This window comes from Periplaneta americana, chromosome 15 (genome assembly GCF_040183065.1).
Source record: "Periplaneta americana isolate PAMFEO1 chromosome 15, P.americana_PAMFEO1_priV1, whole genome shotgun sequence".
Lineage (NCBI taxonomy): Eukaryota > Metazoa > Arthropoda > Insecta > Blattodea > Blattidae > Periplaneta > Periplaneta americana.
In genome coordinates, this window is record NC_091131.1 from 152,508,135 (window position 1) to 152,526,757 (window position 18,623).

The window sequence follows — 18,623 nt, forward strand, 5'->3', positions numbered from 1 at the left end:
ATTTACTGTACCTTCTGAAGAATCGACTCCACTCCACTCTGTATCCACGTCGGATGGTATGTCATCATCACTGTGGTACCTCCGTACGTTGAGTCCATCTAAAATGCAATATAATTCAGTGTTTTAATTCACGTAATAAAATGACTGTTAGCGAATCTAATGAACAGGATAATAGGCAGTAGAAGCTAAGTACGTGAATCAAAACTTGAAGTCCATAGTAAAGTTACTACTATCGCATGTATAGCCTTAAAGAAAAATAAATGCAATGAACTGAAATAAAAGTAATTTTGAATTTTATTTAAAAAATTTAACTAATTTATCCCTATTCTTTTATTTACAGTAAAATTCGAACATGTTCGCAGCTGAAAGTGCCACAACTTCAGAAGGTAAACATTTACTGTACCTTCTGAAAGATCGACTCCACTCCACTGTGTCTTCAGGTTGGCTGGTATGTCTCCGTCACTGTAGCACCTCCGCACATTGAGTCCATCTAAAATGCAATATAATTCTGTGTTCTAATTCACGTAATAAAATGACTGTTAGCGAATGTAATGAACAGGATAAATAGGCAGTAGACGCTAAGTACGTGAATCAAAACTTGAAGTCCATAGCAAATTTACTACTATCGCATGTATAGCCTTAAAGAAAAATAAATGCAATGAACTGAAATAAAAGTAATTTCGAATTTTATTTAAGAAATGAAACTAATTTATCCCTATTCTTTTATTTACAATAAAATTCGAACATGTTCGTAGCTGAAAGCGCTACAACTTCAGAAGATAAACAATTACATTACCTTCTGAAACAGTTTCTCTTCTCCAAGGTGTAAAGCGGTTGGCTGTTATGTTTCCATCACTGTGGCACCTCCGCACGTTGATGAGGCCATCTAAAATACAATATAATTCTTTGGTTTAATCTTCGTAATAAAATGATTGTGCAAAGGCAGTATGCATGAAAACAATAATAAATACTAAAACGAAGAAAGCCCAATGTTGGAACGAGGAAGTAAAAGAGAAAGTGAAGAAAAAGAAAGAAGCATGGAAAAATTATAGTAGAAGAGAGGAAGATAGACAAAGATATGTAAAAGAACGAAATAACGCTAAAAGGACAGTGAAGGAAGCAAAAGCTAAAGCATGGGAAGAATTTAGGAACGAAATAGAAAAAGATGCTAAAGAAAAGAATAACAGACGATTCTGGAAAAAAAGTTAAGGCACTAAGAGGAAATTATGGTAAAAGAATAAGATCAATAAGGGAAGGAAAGAAAATATATACAGATAAGAAAGAAGTATTAGAGATATGGAGGAAATATTATAAAAATAAATTCAAAGAAGAAGAAGAAGAGCAAGAAACTCAAGAGATATTGTATGGACCATATCCCGAAATAGAGGATCAACGAGTAGAAGGCAATATAGACCAAATAGGAATAGAAATTGCAATAGATGGATTAAAAAACGGGAAAGCAGCCAGAATAGATGATATAACACCAGAACTAATTAAGTACGGAGAAAAGACAATGAACAAAATTATAACATTGTTATGCCAGAATGAGAATAAGATACCAACAGAATGGAGAAAGGATATAATAATACCTATTCACAAGAAGGACAACAGCAATGAGTGTGAAGACTACAGAACTATGAGTATGCCATCAGTCGTATGCCAGAGTGCTGGAAAGAAGATTAAGAAGAACGGTGGAACAGGAAATAGAAGAACAGGCAGCATTCGGAGAAAATAGACAGACTCAGGACCATATATACACATTACGAACAATAATAGGAAATAGAATTGAGAAAAATAAAGACACGTTCCTAGCTTTCATAGACTTCAAAGCAGCATTCGATACAGTACCTAGGAAAAACATATGGCAAGTACTAGAGACGAAGAAGATACCAATAAGATTAGCTGATGCCATTAAAAGCGTCTATGAAAACCCAATTGGAATAGTAAGAATAGGCGGGGAACTTTCAGGAGAATTTGCAATGAAGAAAGGAGTAAAGCAAGGAGATAGTCTAAGTCTACAACTCTTCTTGATATTCATGGACGAAATACATAAGATCTGTAAAAGAAGAACAAAAATAGGAAACTGGAATTTGAGACCGGTATACATACAAGCGCTATTATAAGCGGATGACATAGCCGACACCAGGGATAGATTACAGCACACACTAGGATGAAGAATTGGAGAGAAAGGGGATGAAGATAAATATGGATAAGAGTAAAGTGATGAAGATATCGAAAGAAGATAGTCAGAATGACCAACTGAACATCAGATATAACCATCAAGATTTGCAGAAAGTAGAGAAATACCAATACCTGGGAACAATAATAACAGCGATGGAAAAATAGATCAAGAAATACTAAACCGAACTAGGAAAGCAGTAAACGCATATTAAGTCAAAATATGAAGTTTTGGGTTATGCAACAATTTGAACAACTAATCTCATGTGCATCGAACAGTGGAAGAAGGAACTAAGACTTTTAAATATTCTTTTGTCTTCTATAACATAAAAATATAATATTTGTGTTATTAGTGGAATATTTTTTGCTTCTCTTGAAAAGTTATCAAAAGTGACTTAATTCCTTTTAGCTCCGTCTGATTCAATTGTGGGAAAGAAGGAGATCAACAACAAGACAAAACTGCAAGTATTTCAATCAATAATAGCTCCAATATTACAATATGGAACAGGAAGCTTACCTTTACAGGATAAACATCGAACTAGAATAACAGCAGTCGAAATGAAGTATTTAAGAAGAATGATGGGAAAGGCCAAGAAAGATAGGATTAGGAACGAACAAATAAGAGAAGAGGCAAAACAAGACAAACCGTTAATAAATTAAATAGAAGAAAAACAACTAAAATGGTTTGGACATGCAAACAGGATGACTGAAGCAAGTAATGGAAATGAGAGTGGAGGGAAGAAGAGGTAGGGGACGGCCAAGGATAAACTGGGAAGATACAGTGGTAAGAATAGGAAGAAAGAGAGGCAAGACATTGGCAGAAATGAAGAAAATGAGCAGATACCGGGAATCCTGGAGAGTCTGGATGGAACGAGGCGAACCCAACACCTAATGGCAAAACGGGGCAGAAGAAGAAGAAGAAGAAGAAGAAGAAGAAGAAGAAGAAGAAGAAGAAGAAAATGATTGTTAGTGAATGCAATGAACGTGATAAATGGGTAGTAGACACTATGTACGTGAATTGAAACTTGAATCACACAGTAAAGCTGCTTCTAAAGCACATATAGCCTTAAAGAAAAATAAATTCAATGAAATGAAATAAAAGTAATTTCGAATTTTATTTAAGAAATGAAATTAATTGATCCTTATTCTTTTATTACAGATGGCTTCTAAATGTAGTGTGTCTGTGTGTACACAGGCGTTCAAAAATACCTGGTCTACAATTTTCTGATCATGTAGGGATGAGGGAACTTTCTAACCGCGGTATAGGTCAGAACCAAATATATAACAATTGAGAAACTTTGAAGTAGACCTGCTAGTTTTCAGTAAGTGAATCTATTACCGGAACGGATACAACACTGTTTGGAAAAATATTGAGATTGTTATTCTTTATAGTTAAACTACAAAAATCTACAGTACTTGAGCTATTACAGGACAACTAAAACAGAAAATGAGTCCTTCGCCGTGGCGTTGTGGTCTAAGGCATCCTGCCTAGAAGTTGCGTTATGGAATGCGTGCTGGTTCGAGTCCTCATGGGGAAAGAAATTTTCTCATGAAATTTCGACCAGTGTATGGCATCGGTGCCCATCTAGAATCATGATGCACTTGGGGGCTACGAAAGGTAGTGAAATCCAGTTGCGAAAGCGACCTATAATGGCTGGGGGATCAGCGTGTTAACCACATGATACCTTCATTCTGATTGGATGATCGTCCACTTCTGCTTCGGCATGTGAACGTGAGGCCAGCAGCCCGCTGGTGGCCTGGACCCTTCAAGGTCTGTGGCACAACGGATTATTATTATTATTCATATTATTATTACACTGGTCAACAACCATTTTGGTGCCAGTCAGATCTGAGTGATTTTAGGTTGACTTTAGGATGCTGATTCAGAATATGGCAACGGTTTTGCTAGATTGGCTATAGTTTTTGAGATATTGTAAGTCCTACCGAAAAACATAAAAAAAAAAACAAAAATAAACATGAAAAGTATAATCTACTCACAAACAGTATGAAAACAACACCCAATCATCATAAAAAAATATGAAATACATAGTGACATTGGATTCAGTTCATAACAGAAAGCATCATAGTCTTCACAATAAGTATTGCTTGAAAAAACTCAGTTTGTATGACTGTCTCCTATATGAGTGATCAGAGTGGAGATTCCAGCAGTCGTCTGCCATCATGTGACTGTCTCATCTTTCTTGATAATTTTCCACCATGATTTGGATGTCTTGATGGAACCTCTGCCCTTGTTCCTCACTGAAATCACTAAGATTGACAATAAATGTATTTAAGTGGCTATGGAGGAAGTGTGCTTTTATGCTCATATTAACCTCCAAATTATGACAGTTTGTGAGCATGTTGTGGACCAATTGTTCGTAGTTCCCTGGTTTGAGGTTGCCCAAGAAGTTCCTTACAACAGAGACAAGACTACCCCAGCCAGATGCTTCAATGTCAATCATGATTTTACTCAAATCTGAATCATTGATAGCTTGCGAATTTGAGGACCATCGAAGATTCCTGCTTTAAGTTTTTCACAACTGAGTCCAGGGAAGGATCTGCAAATGCACTTGAACCAATTAGAATTTCTGTCCAAGGCCTTAACAAATTGCTTCATGAGGTCTAGCTTTTTATGGAGCGGAGGGAGAATGATTTTGTCCCTATCAACCAAAGACTCATGTATGATGTTCGCTGCACCAACTGGCACATGTTTTCTTGAAGACCATGTCACTTTTTCCCAATGATCTTGCTTAGTTCTACTATCTCACATGCAGATGAAACATGGGTGTTTTTTGTACCCACTTTGCTGCCCAAGCAAGATGTTGATCATCTTCAAATCAATACAAATAAGCCACCCGTGCTGATGATAACGAAGTTTCTGCAGAACCCTATTCATGTTGCTGTATTCTTCATGAAGTTCTGTGGAGTGGACAAGTTGAATAGATGCAGAGCATTTCACATTGTGTAACAGCACGCATTTCAAGCTTTCACGAATTTGTCGATAAACAGTCACCAGTTTTCTGGTTCAAATCAGGATATTTCCACTTCCGTTTCTTGTATTTATTGAAGTCTTTTACACTCACAACACAAAAATAACAGTCGTCGTGGTAGTTTCATGGTTCTCTCCATACTATTGGCACTCCAAAGCTTAAACTTTTCTTTTTTTCCTTTTGTCCACTTTCATAGAATCTCCACACTGGTTTTACAAACCTTATGGGGAGTCTTAGACTTATGTTGGTCCCCAAGATGAATACCAAAATATGCCAAACATATTTGCTTCACGAAGTCAATGATGTTCTTACTATTTTTCAGCTTAGTTTATTCACCACATATATAACAGAGCTCATCAGAGCAGGTGAGGCAACCTCTTCGTAAAGAACTCATATTTCATATTTCATTGCAACAAAGCATAGAAAATGGGAACTTAATATTTAATTTGACACAATATAATGTTACATGACAATAAAACCGAAATTTAAAAAAAAATTGAAAGATTCTCCCACATAAGTCAATGGAAACAGGTAGGTAATGTCAGAATACAAGGTTTATTTGATGAACATCCTGTATCTTAAAAACTAGAGCCAATTTGGAAAAACCAATGGGAGATTCGGATTCAGCATCACCAAAATACCGCATATTCATTGCAACTTCCCTGGCACCTCGAAAAAAATATTTTTTTTGTTGACCAGTGTTAGTGTTATTATTATTATTATTATTATTATTATTACTACAGAAATAGAATTATTTTGAACTTAACGCGTTTTCCCCTCTCCTCTTCATATCATATCGTATATAATATATTATATCCTGCCATATCATATCATATCATATATAATGTCATGTGATAACATAACATATGAATACTACAGCGAGAAAAACCTCATGTCACGTTTTACTGTTTTTACAGCACAGCAAGTTCAAAAAGGAAAGTAAACTAGAGACGGCCAACTTTGCAGTTGTCAAAGTTTGTGAACTTACACTAACTATTCCTGCCACTACTTCCTCTCTGTTTTGAGGAGGTTAAAGACATTTGTGAGAAACTCTATACCCCAAGAGAGAATTTCACAGTCGGCAGTTTCGAAATTAAAAATCTTTTAAGGAACCGTCACAAAAAAACAGACTATACCATGTCCTTCCTTTTGAGAGCAGTACTATTCATAATGTGAGCGACCAATAATTTGATCCTTGTGTTTGCTAGGGTTTTGTACACTTCGCTTCAAAAGACAAAATCGACATGATTAAGGTCTGGGGACTTTGGAGGCCAATGCATGTGACTACCGGGGCTGATTCATCTTTCGGGGTATGTGATATTAAATGAGTTACCTGGAGGCTAAAATGTACAGGCGCTGTACGAACATGCCCATCTTCGTGGCCAAAGGAAATACAAACGGCTATTTCTCTATTTATGACCATTGCTACCCTCAGACGATTTTACAAGAGCAACATGTACTATTCCTTTGTGGGTAGTCATTTGCTTCATATCATTTCTAAGGCATTTTATATGTAACAGAGCTGTATTTCAACATACATTAAAAATTGGACACATGTTTATATGAACTCTTTTACACAAAATAGTACATACTAAGTTACCGCTCTCCAAAATATTTACTTTTCCTCTTGAAACACCCTGTATTCTTGTATTTAGTTACTGCTTCCCTACTTTGAAATATTACTGTACCTTCAGAGGAAGTCGAATCGGTGAAATGTGCGGATTTGTAGATCACCTTGATCCCATCTGTCTCCTCTTCTGTTCTGGGTCCAGCTGAAAAGCAATATTGAATTTCTGGTTGACATGTACATACACGTATATTATCAGGCAGTACATCTCCCCTGACAATGACGATATGTGTCAGAGGAAGAACAATTATTGTTTCTATTTATCTGAAGTCTGACTAGTGTAATATGTAGTTAGTCGGCATTGTATGCACTGGAGGGGGAAAGGAACTGGCCATCCTAACCCATTATCTCCTGGCATAGTTACCTCATAAGTGGTGCCTTCTTAGTATCACTTGTGAGGTTCAGACTTGTCTTTGGACAGTAGGCTAAACAACAACAATAATGCTGAGTGAAAATCGTCGTTATCACACTGATTGCTAGCTAATGAATAAGATAAAGAGTGCATATTAGATAAGAATGATAACATGTACGTCATCAAACTATCAACAATAAGTAAAACATTTTTAGGGACCCGTAGATATGTACACTATCAGAAAAAGTAATGGGCCTTAGAATATTCTAAGCTCCAGATACAAGAAACTGCGCATGCTCAGAGACATAGAGCATAGAGACACAAATTATCGCTACAGGAGTTGTTGAAATTCGTTCTATTTCGAATGCTGTCGTAAACCGTTCTGAAACGCACTTGAGAAAATACGAAGAAAATGGATTTGTTGTGTAATTGATATGAACGACCCAGTTCTGAAGGAAACAACTGAGAAAACTACATTTTACAGCAATATGTTGCTGTGAGAAACCAAAGAATCGTTGAAATTACTGCAGAATTTATTTTATTAGGTTATTTTACGACGCTGTATCAACATCTAGGTTACTTAGCGTCAGAATGAAATGAAGGTGATAATGCCAGTGAAATGAGTCCGGGGTCCAGCACCGAAAGTTACCAAGCATTTGCTCGTATTGGGTTGAGGGAAAACCCCGGAAAAACCTCAACCAGGTAAATTGCCCCAACCGGGATTCGAACCTGGGCCACCTGGTTTCGTGGCCAGACGCGCTGACCATTACTGCACAGGTGTGGACTACTCCAGAATTCTGTTAATGATGTTTCATAAAGTTATACTACTAGTTTCAAATCATTAGAATGTGTTAACTGGATTTTTCACAGTAACATGTAGCTTTAAAATTCTGGTTTCTCATAACTTTAATTTTTGTGTTGTTTCCCTTTTGAAATGGTCGTCTATATAGTGACTATATTCAGACCTTGGTGAGGAAACTGACATGCCGCGCAGAAGTGAAGTCCTCCGTCTGGTCCAGACATGTGTGAGTCATGCAGAGAAGAGCGGATTCGAGCCTGGGAGCAGTGACTTTCATTTCTTGTTTTACTCCAAAATGGAGTTTATTTTACAGAGTCATGTGATCGATGTTTCAGTGCATTCAACAGAAAGTGGAATAATTATTGCCCAAATCCTATCAGTTATTACTAGGCTTGACCTGGCTCAAAAAATACAAAAAACGAACCATTACTTGGGGGATGGATTGTCTTCTTCAAATAAAATAAAAGATAAAAAAGCGGTTATAGAAAATGTTCTCTAAAACATAATTTTAACGTTATTCCGATGGTAAACTAATCTGACCGGCATAAGTCAGTTTGCGTCTACTCTTTCCTGCTAATAATGTTTCAATTTTTCGTCTCTTAGGTTTCTTGCCACTTTCCTGAAACTATTTCCTAGAACATTCCTGTGCTGGGACCAGGTATCAATTTTCTGGACAAGATACTGGTGATTGCACAGGTATGATTGCATATAACACATTTTCCGACAAAGTTACGGAACAATTCAACCTCTAACAATTCTTAGCTAACATTCCCTAACACTTTGATTACTTCCAGTCCATTTTTTAAAACACTCTGTATAAATTGTCAATACTGTTGTTGTTTAGTCAATTGCCGGAAAAGACAGGTATGAACTCAAAGTGACACCAATAAGGTACCACTCATGAGGCAACTAAGCCAGGAGGTAATGGGTTAGGCTGGCCAGTTCCTTCCCCTCCTTGTCTTTATTATTCCTTACAATTACATAATGTCGTCATTACCTCGTTTACTTGTCTGTGACCAAGAACTTGCAAATTTTGAAATAATAATATTAAAAAATTTTATCCTGAACGTGCTATTATTAGCCGTAAGTAAATGTTTATGGTGGATATAGTTGACTTACTGTGCACAGAAGGCAACTCTTCTAAATGAGGAATAGCTACGTCGTCTTCGTAGTCATTATTTATGAAGGTGTGCCAATACTCGGTGTTTGCAGTCTCAACAGCCTTCCTGATGTTAATTAGGCTGTTGGTAGGCACAGAACCTGTTAAGCAGTGCAAACTCAATTTAACATTGAACAACATATAACTAAATTACACACTTTTAAGTTTGCTTTCCTTTCCTCAAACTTTTTATTTTGTTCGCATTACTATGTGTTATTGAACATTTTAAAATCCACACGTAGCCAGAGGCTATGTCTGTATAAATAATAAATATTTATTTACTTGACTTACAAGTTAAAGCATTGTGTATATTTTACAATTATTTGCAATTAGGGCTCGGAAGTTGATGACCTAAAAGTCACAGGAAAATGACTTATAACATGGCTTTAAAATTGTAAAAAATATGACATCATAATGATTTCTAGGATCTCAGACTTGAAATACATTCCTGTGTATTGGAAAGCTCTTCTCTCCTACAACTGACGTCATGGCCACATACGTGAAGTGACCAAGGTCCGCTGGTGAAAAATCTTCATCAAAAACACTGAAGTCAGTGCATGACACAATCTGCAGTAGGTTCTGGAATGTAGGCTACGATTACGCCGTAAAAAATTCCGTTCGAAACAAGGAAAGGGAAATAATGCAACAAAAAGTAGAACATTTCCTAAAAATGATCAGTAAACAATAAAAGACAAAAAGTGCGAATAAATTAAAAAAAAAAGTAGCCATAGACTATATTGGTTCGTGTTGAATTGAAACGATATCTCGCTTTGTCTGTGATATCAGAAAAAATATGATATTTCATCAACTTCGAACCCTACACGTCACTCATCAACTCTCCACCATTGTTCCACCTCCCTTCTCATATTCCCATCACATCCACTCATTTCTTCTCCTTGCTTCCTTCAAGTTTTCCATCTTACCTGGCAGATCTAGAGTTTCTATAGCTCTTCTTTCTTCTTTGGTGATGGCTTCCGCCATAATACGTCCTTCCTCAGTATCCCCCACCCGGACATCCGATTGGGGGGATAGTTTACGTCCGGAGTTTTTTACCAAGAATGGACGCATCATGGCATAATTTTTTTAAGTCTTCTTTGGGATGGATAAATGCGGAAGCTTCCCATTGCTCTCCGCACACCACTCTCTCTTTCGCATCTTAAAAGATCCCAGGGGGCCCCAGCGTGGAGGTGAGGAGAGTGGATTTGACTAATTAGGCCCTCCGGACTTCACCGAAATTCACTGCAAGAGTTAAATATCAGATCCATCAGGGTTTTTGACCCAGTCAGAGACCAGGAAATCCCAATTAGCCTTCGCCCCCCTTATACTGTCTAAAGGATTATAAAGATCATAAAGCTGATAAGACCAACAAAGATTCTTATCGAACATGACGCCAAGAATATTAGACATAAAAAATATTTAAAATTAAACAGTTACATGTGGTACCTTCAAGCTCTGCAATGAAGTTTCATGAAAATACATTAGGTAAGAAAAAGACGTTATAAATTTTGTTTCAATTCATTCCCTATAAAGGGGTATTTTCTCTTACACAAACATTATCAGAATTTGTACTCAGATCACATAGCTACCTTTCAGTTCTGCATCAAGTTTCATAAAATTATGTTAAATAGGAAGCAAGTTATTAATTTTGTCTAAATTCATCCCTATAAAGGGGTAGTTTCCCTTACACAAACATCAGAATTAGTACTCGGATCACATAGCTACCTTTAAGGCCTGCTTAAAGTTTCATGAAAATATATTAGATAGGAAGGAAGTTACTAATTTTGAATAAATTCACACCCTATAAAGGGGTAGTTTCCCTTTTTACGACATTATCAGAGTTTGTACTCACATCACATAGTTACCTTAAATTTCTACATCAAGTTTCATGAAAATATGTTACATAGAAAGGAAGTTATTAGTTTTGCTTAGAATTAACCCCCTATAAAGGGATAGTTTCCCTTTCACAAACATTATCAGAGTTTGTACTCAGATCACATAACTACCTTTAAGTTCCACATAAGGTTTCATGAAAACATGTTAGATAGGAAGGAAGTTATTAATTGTGCTTAAATTAACCCTCTATAAAAAGGTAGTTCCCTTACACGAAAAATATCAGAGTTTGTACTCCGCTCACATAGCTACTTTTAAGTTCTGCATAATGTTTCATGAAGATATGTTTGATTGGAAGAAAGTTACTAATTTTTGCTAAATTAATTCCCTATAAGGGGGTAGTTTCCTTTACACACATTATCAGATTTTGTACTCAGATAACATAGCTACCTTTAAGTTCTGCATAAAGTTTCATGAAAATGTGTTACATAGGAAGGAAGTTACTAATTTTAAATAAATTAACACCCTAGAATGGGGTAGTTTCCCTTTCACAAACATTATCAGAGTTTGTACTCAGATCACATAGCTACATTTAAGTTCTGCATAAAGTTTCATGAAAATATGTTACATAGGAAGGAAGTTGTTATTTTTGCCTAATTTCACCCCTATGAAGGGGTAGTTTCTCTAACACAAACATTATCAGAGTTTGTATTCAGATCACATAGCTACCTTTAGGTTCTACATAAACTTTCATGAAAATATGTTAGAGAGCAAAGAAATTACTAATTTACATAGATTAACCCCCCTATAAACCGGTAGTTTCCATTGCACAAACATTATCAGAGTTAGTACTCAGATCACATAGTTACCTTACATCAAGTTTCATGAAAATATGTTACAGAGGAAGGAAGTTATTAGTTTGCCTAGAATTAACCCCCTATAAAGGGGTAGTTTCCCTTTCACACATAATCAGAGTTTGTACTCAGATTACATAGTTACCTTTAAATTCTGCATCAAGTTTCATGAAAATATGTTAGATAGGTAGGAAGTTACTAATTTTTAATAAATTCACACCCTATAAAGGGGTAGTTTCCTTTTCACAAACATTAGCAGAGTTTGTACTCAGATCACATAGCTACCTTTAAGGTATGCTTAAAGTTACATGAAAATATGTTAGATAGGAAGTTATTAATTGTGCCTTAATTAACCCCCTATAAAGGGGTAGTTTCCCTTACACGAACAGTACTAGAGCTTGTACTCAGATCATATAGCTACATTTAAGTTCTGCATAAAGTTTCATGCAAATATGTTTGATAGGAAGGAAATTACTAATTTTGGCTAAATTAACCCCCTATAAAGGGGTAGTTTCCCTTACACAAACATTATCAGAGTTTGAATAATTTCGAGGAAAAAATTGTTCCGGAGCCGGGTATCGAACCCGGGACCTTTGGTTTAACGTACCAACGCTCTACCACTGAGCTACTCGGGAACTCTAACCGACACCGATCCAATTTTTCCCTCTATATCCACAGACCTCAAAGTGGGCTGACAACCGTCAAGCAACCAACTTCGAGTGCACACTAACTCCGTGTGACTTAAATTGTGGTTTTCTGTTAACGAACAGTGACGTGTATTATGCAAATCAAGATTTTCAGGTATAACTCCCTGTAAAGTTGATTTGAATAATTTCGAGAGAAAAATTTGAGGTCTGTGGATATAGAGGGAAAAATTGGATCGGTGTCGGTTAAGAGTTCCCTAGTAGCTCAGTGGTAGAGCGTTGGTACGTTAAACCAAAGGTCCCGGGTTCGATACCCGGCTCCGGAACAATTTTTCCCTCGAAATTATTCAAATCAACTTTACAGGGAGTTATACCTGAAAAATCTTGATTTGCATTATCAGAGTTTGTACTCAGATCACATAGCTACCTTAAAGTTCTACATCAAGTTTCATGAAAATATGTTAGATAGGAAGGAAGTTAATAATTTTGCCAAAATTAACCTCCTTTGAAGGGGTGGTTTCCCTTACACAAACATCATCAGATTTTGTACTCAGATCACATAGCTTCATTTAAGGTCTGCATAAAGTGTCATGAAAATATGTTAGATAGGAAAAAAAGTTAATAATTTTGCCTAAATTCACCCCTATAAAGAGGTTGTTCTCCCTAAACAATCGTAATCGGAGTTCATACTGAAATCAAATATGCTACCTTAAAGTTCTACATAAAATTTCATGAAAATCTGTGAAATAGAAGAGAAGTTATCAATTATGTGCAGCTAAATTAAGAAAATTGAAAACTGTGAGATGGCGAGTTTACGTGAGGGCGGCAATGAACTTCTGGGTTCTCTAAAAGCCATTTGTAATTATATATTATTAATATTGTTGTTATAATAGTAATAATAATAATAATAATAATAATAATAATAATAATAATAATAATAATAATAATAATAATAATATTCAAATTTAGTAAAAAGTAGTATTTTATGAGGAACAAATATGATTTTAAGAATAGGCTACATTACTGCGGTTTCCCCAAATATGTGATTATTTGGTAAAATATATGTCCCTCACTCTGTAATTATAATGTGCCAGTCTGTATATTTGAATCGCAAGTTTTAGAAAGGAACTAAATCAAAATTTGCATTTTTGTGATGAAATTATTAATATTTCCATGAAGTATTCATTTATAAAGAAAGGAACTTAGTCAAACCTTCCCCTGTATCTCTAACATCAAGATGTTTTTTATAGTACTGGACTGGTACACTCGTATGTAGCCTATTCATGAAAATAAGTTTGTTTGCTCTCCTAAAGTATGTCAAAAAGTGCTATCCTTTGTAATATTAATATATTCCTCACTTTCATTTGATCATGAATTCACGCAACGCAAATGAGTTAACAGTTCCATGTGTGTTATTAGAGGATTTCGAAGTTTCATTAGTGTAATAATAATAATAATAATAATAATAATAATAATAATAATAATAATAATAATAATAATAATAATAATCCTTATTAAGCTTATTATTATTATTATTATTATTATTATTATTATTATTATTATTATTATTATTATTATTAATTGAAGCGGGTGTAAATGTTGAATTGAATCTATGTTAATGACTCACATACCGTACATTGTCAGAAACTTGCATTTTTCAATTTATTTTAAAGTGCACATTTGCTATAATTAGTATACCTACCTTGAACTTTTATAAGATCGTTAAAAGAAAAACAAAACAAAATAAATGTTAATATAGTTTAATAGTATTTAATAAATAACACACGTAATTATATAAAATCCAGTATTTAATTATTCTGTTCGATGTGATTAATATGTTACTTTTTAAAGGATACCGGTACCAATTTTTTTAGAATGATCTAGTTTTAGGGCAGCAAGCTGTAGCCTCATTTCTGCTTTTGCATTTAGCCTATTTCGGTAATTTGTTTTCATGGATAAATATGCAGAGAATCCAGATATGAAACTGATTAATATTATTTTTTTAGATTTTTAATAGTATTAATGTTAATCAGCATGACATGGAAGAAGTTCTGGTTTCTAAAGTTCATACTTACAAATTCCAGAAGCGAAGCTTAAAGGTTGAGACCCTGGAAAAATGTGTATTACCTGTACTACTGTATGGTCCCTAACATCAAAACAGAGGATGAAAGAGTAATGGAACGGAGAAAAATTCTCTCCGGCGCCGGGATTTGAACCCGGGTTTTCAGCTCTACGTGCTGATGCTTTATCCACTAAGCCACACCGGATACAACCCTGGCGCTGGAGAGAATCGTCTCAGATTAAGCTCCAACTCTTGGGTTCCCTCTAGTGGCCGCCCTCTGCACTACGTCATAGATGTCTATGAACGTAGGACCAAAGTCCACACATGTGCTGAGGTGCACTCGTTATGAGTGACTAGTTGGCCGGGTGTGGCTTAGTGGATAAAGCATCAGCACGTAGAGCTGAAAACCCGGGTTAAAATCCCGGCGCCGGAGAGAATTTTTCTCCGTTCCATTACTCTTTCATCGTATGATGATGCAGAATATCTGCATGGAAATATCATATGTACTTCGGTACATTAAAATAATATATATCAAAACAGAGGTGTATCTTCAAACCTGCCAACGCAGTATGGAAAGAAAAATCCTGCAACTTTCTCTGAGGAACAAAGTCAGGAACGAGGAGCTACGCAACCGTACCGGCATGAAAGACGTCCTAAACACCGCAGAAATGGGGAGGGCACGTGGTAAGGATGGACCACAGAAGATGGACGCACAGACTGACATTGTGGGATCCCAGGGTCGGCAGAAGAAGAGTGGGATGCCAGACGACTAGATGGGCCGATTTCTTCAAGAAGAAGGCAGGATCACAATGGACGAGCAGTACAAGAGACAGACAGCTATGGAGAAATCTAGAAGCCACCGTCCTCAGTGTGTAGTGTGGTGCGAATCTTACAAGTGCATATAGTGTTTGTGTACATAGAACACTGCTTAGGATCGGCTCACCTAACGAGTGAAGTCTACTGAGCCAAGCCCTGTCAATCAGGAGGCCCTTGCCCTTATGGGATCTAGCAGGCTAAATTTATTTATTTATTTATTAATAATAATAATCGGATATAATAATTGTTAATATTTATTTTGTAATTTTACGATTAGGCCTATATTGTAACTATTATTAATGATGAAGTTTCATGTTTTTATTGATTCGTATTTTCGTGATTTCGTACACATTTTGCAGTAGGTCTATTCTTCAAATTTGAAATACTATTTATATATAGGCTAATTTACGATTCACCGAAGTCCACACATTCACAAGCGCTACATTATACGATTTATTTTGTTCGTATTTATTGAAAAAGAAGGATGGCTATAAAACAATGTAATGTTTTAAAACCATAAAACATCATTCTTCTCAGTAATTTAAAATTGCGTGGCGATTTTGGTAGTGTTTTTAAATGTGCCTGTTCAATCGAGGGTTAATTATTAACTCCCAATATAAACATTTATGCCTAGAATCACTATTGATGCTAAATAACGTAAATGATTTTTTTCCCCTACTCACTATAGCAGTTTTCAAGCAGGAATCTTAATATAACTTAGAAAACTTACCTCAATGGAAAGAGGTTCATCCTGGTTCTACCATGGGAATCGAACCGAGCTCCTCAATACACATACTCTCCATAAAACGCCATTTTTGCTTGCTTTAATTGAAATGAAAACTCATAATGGCAGTCCAATTTATCATATGCATTGTTGAAGACGGTATTGTTACGCGTTGAGCGATGAATGCCAATTACAAAGAGAATGAAAAAATGGAACTAGCTTAGAGATCTTCTTCCCCTTCTTTTATTAATTTTGTAGCTGAAACTTCATTCTATACTATGTTGGCTGCGTTTTTGTAATAGAAGATGAATCTTAATGTTGCAACTATGCAGTTAAGAAATCATAGTTCTTCCTACGTGTTCATCTGTGTATTTGATTTTTTTTAAATTATGTTTCTTTTTATGTGTCCCCATTTTCTCTAGAACTAATGAAAGTAGACAGTTGAAATTTCAGGTTTTTTTATATCATACTACATTATTTCAGTCATGTGGTAACTGACGTACTGATGGAAAATATAGACTAGAAACCTCTGTAGAAGTCGAGACTTTTTCAAATAATAATACCAGCGAATAAGGATTATAAAGAATGGACACTTCGTGTCGGTATCTTTGATGTAGCTGGACTGATTTCAATGACCTTCAAGCCAGCTAGAGCGTGAGATTCTGCTTTCTCCCTAGAGTTGGCACTGACATCACACCAGCTAGCAGTCGACACAGCGGAAATATAACACATATAATTAATACATTTAGGTACATTATGTACTCAAATAAAATAAATTGCACCCATAAAATAATAAATCCGTCATTAACTGTAATGTCTAGACTCTAGAGTTCCTTTATAATGAGAGTTGAGATGTTGACCCCAACAACAATTAAAATATGTAATGATTTGATAGCACTGTTTTTATTTATTTATCAGTGCTTCCTCAAATTAGAGGCTGCCATTAGACAAAGCATACAAAACAATACAAGAACAAATAGAAGATGAGAGCTAAAAGAGTAAGAAAAAAGGCAAACAAATACACAAACAAACAATGGCAGTTTACAGAAGAAAAAAAAATTCAAGTAAAGAATCAATGAAAACTAAGAAGGAAAAAGAAAAATGATAATGGTGCGTCAATTTTTTTCCATACACTGAATTAGAGTCCATATACGTGGTTCCGTAAAAGTTTGACTGACACTCTAATTATGAGGAGGGCCAGTTCATTCAGAAAAGATTTGTGCAGTCCTAGGGTCTTACAGAATTGAGAAGAGAAGTTGGGTATCGTTCCTCTTGCTCCAAACATCAATCCCGTAACATTGATATCATGAAGTTGGTACTTATCTTTATAATACGGGATGGTTGGAACGTAGATTGGTCGTTTCTCCTCATATACGTCTTCGGGCTGTCCTTTGTACGTTTCAAACCTGATGGTGGGGTTTCGCTAATGGCGATTATGTCAATTCGTCTGTTACTGCCATTGTTGGTGGTTCCGTGGACTATTGATCAGATTTTTTGTATTCGACAGATATTGGAGAAAAATGGGAGTATAAGGGTACAGTACATCAGCTATTCATAGATTTCAAAAAGGCATATGACTCGGTTAAGACAGAAGTTTTATATAACATTCTTATTGAATTTGGTATTCCCAAGAAACTAGTTCGATTAATTAAAATGTGTCTTAGTGAAACTTACAGCAGAGTTCGTATAGGCCAGTTTCTATCTGATGCTTTTCCAATTCACTGCGGGCTAAAGCAAGGAGATGCACTATCACCTTTACTTTTTAACTTCGCTCTAGAATATGCCATTAGGAAAGTTCAGGATAATAGACAGGGTTTGGAGTTGAATGGGTTACATCAGCTTCTTGTCTATGCGGATGACGTGAATATGTTAGGAGAAAATCCACAAACGATTAGGGAAAACACGGAAATTCTAGTTGAAGCAAGTAAAGCGATAGGGTTCGAAGTAAATCCCGAAAAGACTAAGTATATGATTATGTCTCGTGACCAGAATATTGTACGAAATGGAACTATAAAAATTGGAGATTTATCCTTCGAAGAGGTGGAAAAATTCAAATATCTTGGAGCAACAGTAACAAATATAAATGACACTCTGGAGGAAATTAAACACAGAATAAATATGGGAAATGCCTGTTATTATTCGGTTGAGAAGCTTTTGTCATCTAGTCTTGTGTCAAAAAATCTGAAAGTTAGAATTTATAAAACAGTTATATTACCGGTTGTTCTTTATAGTTGTGAAACTTGGACTCTCACTTTGAGAGAGGAACAGAGATTAAGGGTGTTTGAGAATAAGGTTCTTAGGAAAATATTTGGGGCTAAGTGGGATGAAGTTACAGGAGAATGGAGAAAATTATACAATGCAGAGCTGCATGCATTGTATTCTTCACCTGACATAATTAGGAACATTAAATCCAGATGTTTGAGATGGGCAGGACATGTAACACGTATGGGTGAATCCAGAAATGCATATAGAGTGTTAGTTGGGAGGCCGGAGGAAAAAGACCTTTGGGGAGGCTGAGACGTAGGTGGGAAGATAATATTAAAATGGATTTGAGGGAGGTGAGATATGATGGTAGAGACTGGATTAAT

At 35.8% G+C, this 18,623-nt stretch overlaps 1 protein-coding gene across 1 annotated transcript; it reads right to left on the reverse strand.

Moving 5' to 3' along the window:
- Positions 1-764: 764 nt before the first annotated feature.
- Positions 765-9,270, reverse strand: LOC138715754 (uncharacterized). The gene is made up of 3 exons (XM_069848803.1): positions 9,066-9,270; positions 6,857-6,940; positions 765-886 (listed from the first exon to the last, which is right to left on the reverse strand). The coding sequence occupies exons 1-3, from the start codon at positions 9,244-9,246 to the stop codon at positions 765-767; spliced, it is 387 nt and encodes a 128-aa protein (XP_069704904.1). The 5' UTR covers positions 9,247-9,270.
- Positions 9,271-18,623: the final 9,353 nt, after the last annotated feature.